General features: G+C 40.9%; 1 protein-coding gene across 2 annotated transcripts in view; it reads left to right on the top strand.

Annotated features, from left to right (window-relative positions):
• kdm7aa (lysine (K)-specific demethylase 7Aa) overlaps positions 1–12,910 on the top strand; it is a 28,141-nt gene extending 15,231 nt beyond the window's left edge. The window contains exons 5-18 of one of the 2 annotated variants that reach the window (XM_042511690.1): positions 431–572; positions 1,774–1,960; positions 2,369–2,531; positions 5,615–5,702; positions 5,795–5,901; positions 6,105–6,196; positions 6,392–6,478; positions 6,847–7,098; positions 7,246–7,373; positions 8,341–8,489; positions 8,577–8,698; positions 9,372–9,508; positions 9,711–10,060; positions 11,213–12,910. In XM_042511690.1, coding sequence (XP_042367624.1) covers positions 431–572; positions 1,774–1,960; positions 2,369–2,531; positions 5,615–5,702; positions 5,795–5,901; positions 6,105–6,196; positions 6,392–6,478; positions 6,847–7,098; positions 7,246–7,373; positions 8,341–8,489; positions 8,577–8,698; positions 9,372–9,508; positions 9,711–10,060; positions 11,213–11,301 — 2,093 coding nt within the window. In that variant the 3' untranslated portion in view covers positions 11,302–12,910. The remainder of the gene's footprint in view (positions 1–430; positions 573–1,773; positions 1,961–2,368; positions 2,532–5,614; positions 5,703–5,794; positions 5,902–6,104; positions 6,197–6,391; positions 6,479–6,846; positions 7,099–7,245; positions 7,374–8,340; positions 8,490–8,576; positions 8,699–9,371; positions 9,509–9,710; positions 10,061–11,212) is intronic. The other variant, XM_042511691.1, reaches the window with a different exon arrangement.
• Positions 12,911–14,408: the final 1,498 nt, after the last annotated feature.

The raw sequence follows: 14,408 nt of genomic DNA on the forward strand, positions 1-14,408 counted from the left end.
TTCTTTTCCCTTTTAAGCATCTGTTTTCTGTCTCAGAGGCGTAAACACACCGCATGAAACCCATGCACACACTCTTTCTCACATCTATACGTGTATTTCCTTCTGTGCTCGAGGTCTCCCACGCACACACAAACGCATCGGTCGTCTCACCTCCGCCCACTCCTCCTCGGGGACTGCCGGTCCGGACAGATTGACAGATTGTCTCGCTTGCCTCCCATGTACAACCCCTCCCCTCGCTGCCATACTGGTGCCAGTTTCCCTCAGGGCTTGATCTCTAAAAGCACATGGAGATGCCAGCAGGCCGCTGACACCAGTGAACCCCACGCCCACTCAGCAGCCAATTAAAAAGTTGGAGATGTTTTTCATTGAAGAGTCACAGACTTTTCCATCTGATAATATGTGGACTAAACAGTGATTATCTCCCATCTAGGTGGCGACAAAGTCATCGATGTGATAGATGTGGCGCGGCAGGCAGACAGCAAGATGAAGCTCAGCGAGTTTATCAAGTATTTCACCAACCTGCATCGACCCAAGGTCCTCAACCTCATCAGCCTGGAGTTCTCTGACACCAAGTAAGCTCTGCTGCTGTCCGTCCACTCAGCTGGATAAAATCAAAAGCTTCAGCACAGATTCACAATAAACACGGCAGCACAAGTCAGTCAGATCACACCTCCGAAAATGCTTCTGTATGCCACCGCTGGCAAATATGTCATTAGCAGTTTCATTTGGGCTTCATCCATTTTTTATTTTATTTAGCTGACTAGCTTTGCACAGAGCTTTCAGCTGTATCAAATGTCCCTCAAGTATTGTTCTTTCAAACTACCGCTTCCAGGGTCAAGAATGAACTTGCACAATGTTATCAACTTTAATTGTTGATTTTTAGGAGTTGTTGCAGTTGTCGACAATTAAATCCCTGTACAGTTGCATTTTAAAATAAGAGTTTAAGTGGTTAAAATGCAAACTTAGTTGTATCTTTTTGCAAAAAAAGTTCATTTCTAGCCTTGTTTGGTCAGTAAAAAATAGTTTCTCAGTTCGCCCATTCACACTTTAGGCCAGTGATAACCTGATTCACACTAGAGTTTTTAGGCCTTTACCTGGTATAGATATTTGGGTATTTAAAAAGCAATCAACCAATATTAAGTGAATTTAACTAAACACATAACAATCATATTAATCTTGCTTAAACATGCTTGAACATTTTGAATCTTTGTGTTTTTATTTGCTTTTAAAAATCTCAAAACAACCTTGTTATCAGTATTAGATATAATTAGCAGCTTTTATAAGATAAACTTTTGTCATATTTGTTGAAACTGTCACCACATCCACACAGAAGCAGATGAGACAGATTTCAGTCTGTGAATAAAATCAGCCTCCTCCTACTTTCTTTATGAAAATATTTGAGGTGAGAAATAGGCAACGCAGAAACATAATCTTGGCTCTTTTTTTAACAGCGCTGCAGAATTTGACAGTTTGACTGCAGTTCACGAGCAGAGATTGATATGATTGACAGCTGTGTTTGTGATTCAACAGCGGTGATGGTTGTTTTCGTTCACGTGCTGCACAGCCATGAGAACTGCACAAATACACCAAAGAACATGATTTTTTCTTTCACATAGCATCAATCTCATGTACTACTGTGTGGATATAGTTACAGTTTCAGCACATATGACAAACAGTTATTTTTATCAGAGTTACCAACTACAGCTTTAATTACTTCATCGGTGTCTAACGCTCCTTTTGTTTCACTTTTGCCTCGTCCAACCACCCACTAAGGATGTCGGAGCTGGTGGAGGTTCCTGACGTGGCTCAGAAGATGTCCTGGGTAGAGAACTACTGGCCAGATGACTCCTTCTTCCCCAAGCCCTTTGTCCAGAAGTACTGCCTTATGGGGGTCAAGGACAGCTACACAGATTTCCACATAGACTTCGGAGGCACCTCCGTCTGGTACCATGTTCTCTGGGTGAGTGTTTGCTGAATGTGTTTGGAAATCAAGCAAAAATTAGCAAGGAAACACAATAGTTGTTTAATTTGAGACCAAGCAGCTCTTTCATTTGCAGAGCTCAAGTGATTTTCAGTGTGTTTGTATAAACTGAGGTATTTGGGGCAGGCAGTCACAGCTGATTGGCTAACACTCACTGAAAGGTCACCCGGCTTCTCACATCACATCTCCTCATCAGGCAGCTCCGGGGGCAGCACTGCTGTGTTGATGATCTCACCCTCCCTCTTTCATAAACTGAAGCTGACGTTAATATCAAGGTGTCTGTGGGTGGATGTTTGTGGGTGTTTAGAGCAGCAGCATCACTAAACACTCACAACTTTAAAGTGTCATTAAAGTGCAGTGACTGTTTACTCTTCGTTTGCTCTGCAGGGTGAGAAGATCTTCTACTTGATCAAGCCCACTCCCGCCAACCTTGCACTATATGAGGCATGGAGCTCCTCGCCCAATCAGAGTGAAGTGTTCTTTGGGGACAAAGTGGACAAGTGCTACAAGTGTGTGGTGCCCCAAGGAACCACCCTGCTCATCCCTACAGGTCAGTAGTGGTGTTTATCCGTGTGTAGGGGTGGGCGATGTATCGAAATTATTCGATGTAACGCAGTTTGTTCCCTGTGTGATGTATAAAATGACTTTATCTTATACATTTATGTTGTTACGTGGTTTTTATAAGCCACTTGTGTTTCGGTTCTCTCACTCTCTCCTGCAGCTCTCTGCCTCTCACACACACACAAAACAGGGCTTTTGCAGAGCTCCAGACTATGACTGTTAAGTCACATTTTGCGACCATGGAGTACCTCTGCGATTTACAAATACTATTAACATATGAACTGGAGAGCTGTTAGTTTTCATTTGGTGACATAATTTACAGATGAAAAAATATATCGCAGCATATGTTATCGCAGTACTCAGCCCAACATTTAAAATCGCAGTAATATTGTATGACTGCATAAATATTGTGATAGTGTTGTATTGTCGGGTTATTTATTATTATATTTATTATTTATTGGCTGTAGCGATGTCTGTTTTTGAATGCGATCTATTTCATTATATCACAGAGAAAAGTATTCATAGTTGTTGAAAGCCAAAAACGAAACATTTTATTAATCGCCTCGCCCGATCAGACAAACTGTGTCTAAAATGTTATATCAGTGGCTCCAGTTACATGTACACCAGTATTTCCCCATTATTCCGACTATAACAATATTCTGAATTTTATGAGGATCATCTAAACAGCTCGTTCCATTAAAATATTCCGAATTAGGCCGTTTTCAGAATTTTGCATTTTCCGATTAAGACGCGGGATATGTCAGTATTATTTGGGTTTTAGGAGCATTATTTTGGCTACGTTTTGGATACGTTGTACACAAATCAACTAGTGTGCAAAGCTATGGGGTCGAGATTCACGCAAAAGAAAATTATGGCGAAATACGTGCTTTTAATGTTTATGAAATACTTGGATATCAACATGTTTTTGGATATGCACAAATATCGCAGCACCAAAAAGTTTACAGAAGGGAAGAGACAGTCCAACAAGCCATGGGTTGGAAACTGAAAAAAAAAATCTTATTTTGATGCAAAGACGTGGCTCCAGCTGTTCTACCTTCCCATATTTTGATGTGATATACGACATGTTGGCGCACGTTAATCGGAGTATACACAGCTACGTGTAAACTGGAGTGTTTCGGGAAATTTCATTTTCTTTCAACATGTAAACAGCTTTGTATTCAGTTTAAGAATATTGTATTTTTTGATAAAAGGGCAAAAAACAAACTTTTTTTGTGAATGTAAATGTACTCACTGAATTTGGTGCCTGACTAACTCTTCTGCACCAGCCCAGCTGACCTGTTGTTGGATTTGTTTGTCTTTTCACATGCGTTCAAAAGTAAAAATAATCACGTTTCCCATGGCTCCTGCCAGGAAAATACAGGCTTCTTGAAGGTCCTCTATCATTGCCAAAGGAAAATAACAGAGAGGGAGAATGTCTTCCTAAGCAACAACCCAAACAGTTCTTAATGATCATAATTGCAATGGAAAAAAGAGGGAAAACAGTGCTATTATGTAATATGATGAAAGCAGCGTTGACGCTGCAGATCACAGCTCCTTTCTGCACGTGACTTACATTCCTTTAACTCGCAGCGCTGCTGTTGTTAATTAGAAGTTGTGTTCGGAGGCTAAAAAGATGTTTGTGTTACGTGTCACTAACTGAATATGACATGCTTTCATTCACCATCCAGTCACACCATTATCCATCCGTCAGCCTCTCAATGGACTTTTTCAGCCCATAGTTTCTTTGCGCTCCCTGCAGACAGACAAAGCTCAGCTCAGCCCGTCAACTGCTGGACGTCCTCAATCAGTCTTGCAGCCATGCTTTCTCAGCAGCGTTGTAAAAGAGAGCTTTTGGCAGAGAGGGTGCGGAGAGGTGGGAATTAAGTGGGGGTCAGAGAGCACAGTAGGTCAGTCAGCCAGGGCATTATCAGGCCTGTCTATCAGCCTTACACCAACCCCCCTACACTCTGCTTTCTCTCACTTTGTGACGTATAAAGAGCGCTGTCTATCTGAGGGGGAGCGCGTCATCGTACCAGACAACCTCATTTTTTTAAAGAGCGACTGTGGGAGGACATTTGTTTTTGTACGTACGTAAACATTTGAGTCTTATGTGCACGGTTGGACACTTAAGTGCTGTAAATATCTTTATGCACATCAGTCCAACACACGTTTAACCCAGTGAAACCCAAACACATTGGTTTGATTTCTTGCAAAAAAATAGGGAGAGGGAAATGAGAAACTTTAAGAAGACATGGCCAAAAATAGCAAGATATCAGTGACAATAGTTACAAGAAAATTACCTGAAAATAAGCAAAAAGAAAAGAAAGAAAGAAAGAATATAGAATAGACCCTCCTCAAAAAAATTCAAATTGTAAAAAAAAAAAAAAAAAAGTATATATATATGATTATTTTTTTCTGTAACATGATTTTAAACATATTATTACTATTAAGAAAATTGTTTTATTTTTATTTTTCTTTAAAAGAACAGGTCTGTTTCTTGTCTGAAAGAAAGAAAGAGGTAAAAAAAAAAAAAGAATATACTCACAAAAGAACTGAAAATTGAAAAAAAATAATAATAAATTAAAATAAATAAATAAATATATATATATATATATGGGAACTTCCTTCACAACCTCATATATATATATATGCATGTATATTTTTTCTGTTACATAACTTTAAATATATATTTATTATAATAATTATGAAAACCCTTTTCAGGACATTTTTCATATTTTTTAAAATTTCCCCTAAAAAAATCAGGTCTTTTTCTTGTCACCTTTTACTAATTTCTTGCAATTTGTGGGACATTTCTGCCAAGTTGCTCAATTACCCTTTCCCACGGTTTTGAAAGAAATCAAACCGGTTTGCTCAAGTTTCAAAAGGTTAACCACCTTGTGAAATGCATCTGAACGCAGCACAAGAAAACTCATGTCGATCCAGGTTTCAAAGGGTTAACCAAGCGCTGTGATCTATGAATGTCTGGCAACAAAGTGTGTTTTTGTTGCAAGTCAGTGCATGTGTGTGTATAGACAAGTTTTGTAAACGTCTGTTCTCTGGCGCCCCCTGCAGGCTGGATCCACGCTGTTCTCACCTCTCAGGATTGCATGGCGTTTGGAGGGAACTTCCTTCACAACCTCAATATTGGCATGCAGCTCAGGTAAACCACTCGCATACCTCCAAAAACTGGTATGGTTTATGTTATATTTTTTTGTTGCATTATCACTACATTTCATCTGGTTTTTTTTGTAGGTGTTATGAAATGGAGCGTCGTCTGAAAACCCCAGACCTCTTTAAGTTTCCGTACTTCGAGGCCATCTGTTGGTATGTGGCCAAAAACCTCTTGGAGACACTAAAAGGTGAGTAAAGCAAAAATTTTACCAGTTCACACCACACAATATTTATATTTTATTACTGATTTTTGTCTGGGTTTAGTTAAGATCAATGGCACACTTTTGGTTTAACAGTTTTGCACAAATTTGGTTACTTTTAATATTTAATCAATTTTAGGTTTTCTGAGATTTTTTCCAGATTTAATTCTTGTATTTTTGTTTCATCTCAGAGCTACGAGAGGACAACTGTCCGCCACCAACCTACCTAGTGGAGGGAGTCAAGGCTTTAATCAGTGCACTGAGGACCTGGTTGAAAAGAGAGGTGAGCGTCGGCCACTGCGTTCTCACGGTCATCTCCGTAAACCCGCACCTGCCCCGAATATCTCCGATCCAGATGGTTATTGTTACAGTCATCACCACTGCTGGCTCTTATCTCCTGGATGTGTGTCAGTGGCTGACAACAGACTCCTCTCTGTTCACGCCTCCTGTCTGAATGTGCTCTGCTGTGGCTTCGCAGGTGACTGAGCCCACCAGTGAGGTACCAGACCATATCAGGCCCAACCATCTAATTAAAGAGCTGACCAAGGAAATCCGCTACCTGGAGGTAAGAGGGGACGAGGAGAGGGTCGGAGCTTTTAATGCAGGTGTTGATGTCAGCGCTGAGAGGAGCTCAAGTCCTGAGCTGATGCATTGCTGCTGTTTTTTTTTTTCTCAACTGAATGCATCACGCTTCGGGACGTTTACGCTGCTGTGATTCCTGCTTTGTTTATTGACCTTTGTTACTCTACGTAAAATACAACCTGGGCCAACCACGCACAGGACGCACACTGACATCTGATTATGAGGCGACTTTAGAAATAATACAACAGAAAGCAATTCTATAAATGTGTGCTGTATTGTCCGGTGTGATTTTGTTCACCTGTAAATTACAGTTTTTGGTCAAAACTCTTTATGTTTTGTTTACATCACCAGGAGGAACCAGTCAGTGGTAGCAAGCCAGTGAAATCTCAGGGAAGTGGGTGTGGAGTAGCATCTGGAATGAACGGCTGCCCGGCCACTCGCGCCACACTGGAGAGGCTGTGTCAGGCCCGGCAGGCGAGGAGGGCCGCCAGGCGGCTGAGGGAGCAGCAGCGGCACGGTCCCAAACTGCCCACCAACCTAGACATCCTGGAGCAGCACACCAGGGAGGTGCTGCGGAGGCTGGAGGTGGGACCGCTCGAGGAGGTGAGCAGTCAGTGTTTACTGACGGTGGCACTGAGAAAGCATATCACAAAATCATTTCCTTTTTTTTTTCTCCATAGCGCAGTAAAGATGCCCCTTGAGTGTTTTGTGTTTATTGTGTGTTTATTGATGAAGCTGATCTGTCCTTAGGATGCGGCGTTCTGTGCCAAGGTTCGCGGGAAGCTCAACAAAGTGTCTACTGCATCAGCAGCTGCTGCGGCAGAGTCTTTGGAGGACAACCACCTGCGGCTGATGCTGGTCAACGGCAGAATTATCAGGTGAGAGCTCCCGTCTCTCAGGTCAATGCAGAAATGTTTGAGCTTCATATTAAGTAAAGCTCAGTGGTTATGCATACAGAATAAGTGAATCTACGTCTGGAAAATTTCTGTGCAGCTGTAAAATCCAACTACATTAAATAACGCAATCTAAATCAGAAAAGTCAGACATGCACAACACTTACACCCTCATACATCATGAAAATTGCCTTTATACAGGAAATAAAACAAATAAGTTGCACAGACAAATCCTCTGTTTGATTCCTGAGATCACAATTTTGATTATGCGAATCTTTTTATTCCTCAAATCTGCATTTGAGATTTAGCTTTAGATTTTTTTTCTGTTTTATGGCAGAATTACATTTTATTTGATCGTTCAGTCACAGATCTTTGCAGTTGTGGCATTCAGATCCTTTACTTAGGTAAAAGTGCTAAAACTACACTGTGAAAATACTCCGTTACAAATAAAAGTCCTGCATTGAAAATGGTAAATAAGTATATTTAGGAAACTGTACTTGAAATACTAAAAGTAAAAGCACCCGATGTAAACAGATCTTTAAAAAAAACACCCAATAAACTCAGAATTATTAAAAAAAAAAACACCCAGAAAACTCAAAATCATACAAACATACCTCAGAATTGTTTTAAAAATACATTTTAAAAAATAGTAAAATCTTTATCAAAAGAGTTGGCAATTAATTTTCTGTGAATCGACTAATTGATTAATCAGTTAATTGTTGCAGCTGTACTTAGGTAAACTGTTTATGGTTTTACTGTTTAAAGCAGTCAGATAAATGTAGTGAAGTAAAAAGTACAGTATTTCCCTCTGAAATGTAGCAGAGTAAAAGTATAAAGTAGCATTAAAAGTAAATAATCAAGTGTTATACAAGTACCTCAAATCCATACTTAAGTACAGTCTTTGAGTAAATGTACTTAGTTACACTCCACCATTGGATGTTTGTGTGAGCAGAGATATGAGGCGACCAGGCAGCAGCCCGGTGAAGACGGAGGGTGAACGGTCATCTGTCGGCCCACCAAAGAGTCGTGTGGACGTGAAGTCGGAGAGGACACAGGACAGTCGAGAGCAGCACAGAACAGTCGAGAAACCCACACACCTCAGTGAGTCACCAGTGGCTCTTATTATTAATAAAACCATGCTTGTATTTATTTTTAGCATTTTAGTGTATTCTTTGTGGACGTTTTCAGCTGACGGCGTGTTCCTGTGTTTCTCAGGCGGTCTGGAGAGGGTGAAGACTGAACTCAGGGAAGAAGTCTCAGGACACTCCAGTGTGTCAGACGTGGATTCAGACAGTGACTCTCCCACAGAGGTGAGAGACATGCATGGAGATGAAAACAGGGTTCGCACAAGGGGCTTGAAGTGCTTGAAGTACATGAATTCAGCACTCAGAAATTGAAGTACTGGAATATCTTGAAAAACAGACATTGTTTAACTTTGTTCTGATATTGATAAATGATAAATTATTTGGTGAGCCGTGGTTGCGAGTCCTTGCTGATGCCGTATGAGGTCCATTGGACCAGAATGTTTTGCCAGCCTGCAAAACACTCCCACCGGAGCAGCGTCAGTTTTGATTTGTGATTCAGCAGTACATAAGCAAGAGTTAATTAATAATAAGTTCAATTTGGGTCCTGCGTGCTGGTTGCATTTAGGAGTTTGCAGTTTTCATGCAACAGATGGCTGTCGAGAAAACAATTTCATTCTTGAAAATAAAAATGAGTGCTCGCAGAATCACTAAAAAGTCCTTGAATTTCCACAGCCCTTTTCTGTATTTACCGTGTAAAAAGCCACAAATACAACATGTAAAAAACATAAATCACTCACAATGTAAGCAAAGCCGAAATTAAAGACGTGCACGCAGGTGCAGAACATTTGAACATCAGCTGGAAAGCGGTGCAGTAAATTAAGTGACGTACATGTCTGTCAAACTTTTGATGCTGTGATTACTGAAGCATTCTCTCTCATTTTAAAATTTGCCAAATCAGCGCAAAGCGTCGTCGTCGTCGTCTTCTGACGAGGATTCAGAGAGTTCCCAGGAGGAAGAGGAGAGGGGCTCGTCTCAGCAGAAAGGCTCAGGGCACACCATAGACCAACTCAGGCACAAACACAAACCACTCAAACGGTGAGAAACACAAGCAGAGGTTGTCCCATCGTGGCACCCCTCAAAGCTCAAACATATTATTATTATTTAACATTAGTTACATTAGATTTGTGTTTTACATGTACAGTTGTAAAGTTACTTTTGTGTTAAAAATTGCTCACGCATATTATTTTTATGTTCACTGAGAGGTAGTTAATAATCACGTTGCGTCTTCTTCCTGCAGAGAACGTCCTACCTCACCCAGCACAGAAGAGGCCATTCAGGGGATGCTGTCCATGGCTGGTCTGCTGTGCTCCTCCAAGACGGAGAAGGTGGCCTCATCCCGGGAGTCCTGGTGGTCGGGCTCCGGCCAGTGCTCGCCGCTTGAGCGGAGGGAGGAGGCGCAGCACCAGCACAGACTGCAGGGGGACAAGAGTCCGATGGACAGCCAGGGCAACAGCAGCGAGGCCTGGGACAATCAGGGGCTGCCCAGCCCAGACTACCAGTACTGTGACCCCTCAATGTCTCCACCGCTGCACCCCTCAAAGAGGCACGCCCCCAACCCCCCGCCCATCAGCAATCAGGCCACGAAAGGTTTGGAAATCAGATCTTTACTTCTTGTGAGCGATGTGCAGAATGATGCATGTGCAGAGTTTGACTGGGATGGTTTCGTAGTGCTCATCTGAGTTGAAGTCGTATATGCTCGAGCATCGTTTGTGAAATCTAAACAGCTCTGGAAGCCATTTGTGGGCAAATGTGCAACAAATGTGAGTGTGAGGCTGAAGACATCGCGTGTCTCCAGTGTTTGTATATTCATAGAGTCAAGTTTTTCGATAGGTTTTAATTTTACAAAGGTAAAAACTGATAAGTGGTAACTGAACTTTCTGTTGAACAGTTATAATTCAAACCAGAAAAAAACACATCTGGAGGAGAATTTGATAAACTAATAGAAAAGGCAAAGAAAAAACTGATGAAAAGAAAATTATGTGACATGCAGAAAGGACTGAGAGAGGTACTGATGTATAATTAATTAAAATTAATTGGATAAATTAACAGTAGTAACACATTAATTGAGCATACATACCTATATGACCCTATTAATGTGTAAAAATAAATATAATTATAAAAAATAAAAAATGAATAAAGGAGAAATTTGATAAACTAAAAAGAAATAATTCAAAAGAAAAATAACATAAAAATTCTAAAAAATAATAAATTCAATTTACAACCATAACAAGTATGTAGAAATGTGATTTTAAAGTAAATATATTTTTACGACAAATACTTCGACAGATGTGAAATGTTTAAAGCCAAGTTTATTGTGTGGACATTCAGTAACAGTTATAGCTACAATGGCTAGCTGATTTATCGATTAGTCACTTGAAGGAATATTTTTATTTGCACAGTCCTGGTAATATTTTTTATCATTTTAAGCAAACAGGCCTGAAATTCACTGGTTACAGCCTCTAAATTCTGAATGTTTTATCAGTAAACTATCTTTTGGGGGTTTGGACTGTTAATAAAAATAAAAATAAAACATCAAAATAAGACATTTGAATATGTGAACGTGTGCTTTAGTAAATTGTGTTGGCTATCTTTTACTATTTTGTAGACAGACATAAAATATGCGACAGGTTTTACACCAAGTAATTATTATTTACAGCAAGAGTTAACATTCATTGTCGACATTCAATCCTTTGTATGCTTCCCTCTGAGGCTGTTCTCCTTTGTCTCTTTTTTCTGCAGGCAAGCGGCCCAAAAAAGGAATGGCCACAGCCAAGCAGAGACTGGGTAAGATCCTGAAACTCAACAGACACAATCGCGTCTTTGTGTAACACTCCAAATCTTCAAAAGCAAAATGACACGTGGGGGCGTATTCTTGAAGAAGAAGAAAAAAAAGAACCATTGGTGTATTTGTTACCAGACACTTTTGTGCTGTAAAAATAGAGAGAAGAAGAAGAAAAAAAAAAAAAACGAACACACTGCCTGGAGACTACCGAAACGTATCGAATCTTGACACGTAAAACACGCTCACTGTGCATGCTTAGGAGACAGGGTATCGGATTTGAAATAAGCAAGTGCACGGCTTCACCACAAGCACACTAAGAACAAAAACAGAAAGGAGCTACGGGAAGCGGAGAGGGACAAGCATGTTATGAATTTTTCTGCTGCAGGGAAAGGTGGACTGAAGCTCCTGCGGGCATTCGAAAGGACAAATGAGATGTAGGTCTACCAAACAAACAGAAAACGCTCGCTTTGCCGGGGAGCCAGTTCTGATGCCAAGATCATCTGCATCACATTTTTAGTATTTCCTCTCTCTGCTGAACGCACCCTCCACTCCGCACAAGCTTCACTCGCTTCACGGCTGTCTGAGACGAACTGAACAGGACGGAGGAGCAGATGAAACGGAGCTGTATATCTCTTGCAGGGTCTTTTTTTTTTTTTTTTTTTTTTCCCTCTGGCTCTGAGGGGGGAAACGAGGTGCTAAGGAGGACGCGATGAACTGAGATTTCAAAATGGTGCTTATTGTTTGTACTTTTCTCCACTCATGCTTGTCCCTTCCAGCCCCTCCTTTATCTCAATCACACCAGCAATAATGACTTTGAGGAGAGAGGAAAATGAGAGAGAGGCAGCACTTTGGTGCATTCTTCGCCCCAATTCCTCAGTTTGTAGAAGAATCTGAATGAGTTTGCAGAATTGAAGTCGCGACGGGTCGATAGCTCCAAATCTTGAGGACGCGATTCTCCGTTCCCTCTGCGTTTGGAGAAACTGCCTCAAGCAAAGGAGTTTAAGTATCTCGGGCTCTTGTTCACAACTGGAGGTGAGATGGACGGGTTTGGTGCGATGTCGGCGTGCTGGACCGGGAGCTGAGCCAGGAGGCAGAGCTCTCGATTTACCAATTCAGGGCTTCCCACACATTATTTTATCCGTGGTGGTCCGCCGTGATTGAAACATCTGCCGCCACGTGTTGACGTTACATATCAGGAGCTGCACCGTTCATTCGGAGAGTCCTTGGATTATGTATACTGTGCACCACACTATTGGAGCGCAGAGCGTACTGTGGGCACAGACAGAGCAGCAGAAAATTAGTCCAAGTGAAACATAATAACGTGCATTAAGTTGCCTCTGCAGCTCCTCTCATCCATCACTCTTATCTGATCAGCTCTGACCGGATCGACAGATCAATCATCCACCCAACGGTTAAAACTCCACAAACTGCAGCTGAGGAAAAATAAACTCGTGAAGAGCTCCGCCTGCGCTGCGGTCACGGACCGGCGAAAACGTCACAGAATGACAACCAACCAATTGGAGGCGCTGGAGAGATTTTATATATCGTTATAGATCTCATTTGGCGTGGGAACGCCCAGGGATCCCTCAGGAGGAGCTGGGAGGCGTTGCCAGGGAGACGGACGTCCGCAGTACTTTGCTCAGCCTGCAGCTTGGCCCCAGATTTTTTTTAAAAAAAAGGATGGATCCAAAAAGGTGCTTTACAGACTTAAGTTCAAATTAAACTCACAGATCTGCGCCATTTCAGAGCGATTTTTTTCGGCCGCTCAAAGTGCTGCCTCTCTGAATTTGTTTCAAATAGGAATTAACGAGTCGTTTGCTCGATCTGAAAAAGACGAGAAATGACTCGCATGCTTAATTTATTTGTCTACGTTGTTGATTTTTTTAATGTGTTATTTTTATGGATTCTGAATGATGTATTTATTAATGAAAGAGATAATGATTTTATTATATTTTGACCCTGAAGCCTGAGCTATTCTGAGGGCTGTTTTCCTTTTAATGGGGTTCATTTTTTTTCCCTTTTTTTTTTTTTTTTATCTTTAACGCATACTTTTTTGTAAATGTGGGTGTTTTAGAGTTCATGTGATCATCATCTGTTGAGTAGCAATTTACCTACAGAATCTTTTATTACCTTCTATTCTGTCACAACTCCCCCTTTTTCCTTCCCAGTTGAATAGATCCTGTGTTGATTCTTGTCTGTTCTGGTTTCCTCTTCTCCCTGTAGCCAGAGGTGTTGGGCTATGTGCGAATAGAAACTAGGTTAGGTTGAGAAACTTCCATATTTACACCTGAGCTTCTTCAACTAGTGCCAGTTATCATTTAGCAAAAAAAAAAAGTATTCTGAGCCACTGTGGTCGATGCATTTGGAAGAACGTTTGTCAATGGGATGAGTGGGGTTTTTCTTTTTCTTTTTTTTTAAATTACTACGATGCTGTTGTGAGATGTGTGTTTTGCTTGGGGTGCGCAGTTCTTCACTCTCAGGGAACGATGCCATGGACATAACCTTCGATTAACCACCAGCCACGTCATGGATGCAGACAGGAGTCCTCAGCGCTCGCTCAAGACTTTAAAATTCACCTCCCGCTCTGGAGCTGCTGAGGTCGTTTTTTTTGGATTTTTTTTTTTCCATTGCTCAAATTACTTCATGGTCGTGGTTTTTCAAGTTGTAATGATGCGCTGTGCTTTAACCAGTCAGTCGTTTTACTTTTTAGGCTTCACTACTTCTGTTGACATGAATTTGCCCCCCCCCCCCACACTGCTTCTTAGAGTTAGACTTAACCCCCAAAATGACCATTTGTGCAACAATAAGTGTTGTTTTACCTTGAATTCTTGAAGAAAACTTTTTTTTTTTTGCATGCTTCCATGGAAAACTGCAAACATGTTGATTTATTGATTGATTTGGTAACATGTTTAATAACATAACTCATGCAGTAAAATCCAAGTCCCATTTATCCGGTCGTATGCTTCCCAAACACAAGCATTTTCACTAAAAAGTTGCTATTAAAAACTGACCCGGAGGTGAAACTTATCTGTGCAAACCTAAAGTCATGGAATTTCACAATCACATTTTCTAGGCCTCAAAAAATAGTCAGAACTTGACTGACAATTTTGGAAAAGTAATTATATTATTAAATTATGTAATCTATGTGAATAA

Source organism: Plectropomus leopardus, chromosome 22 (assembly GCF_008729295.1).
Source record: "Plectropomus leopardus isolate mb chromosome 22, YSFRI_Pleo_2.0, whole genome shotgun sequence".
Classification (NCBI taxonomy): domain Eukaryota; kingdom Metazoa; phylum Chordata; class Actinopteri; order Perciformes; family Serranidae; genus Plectropomus; species Plectropomus leopardus.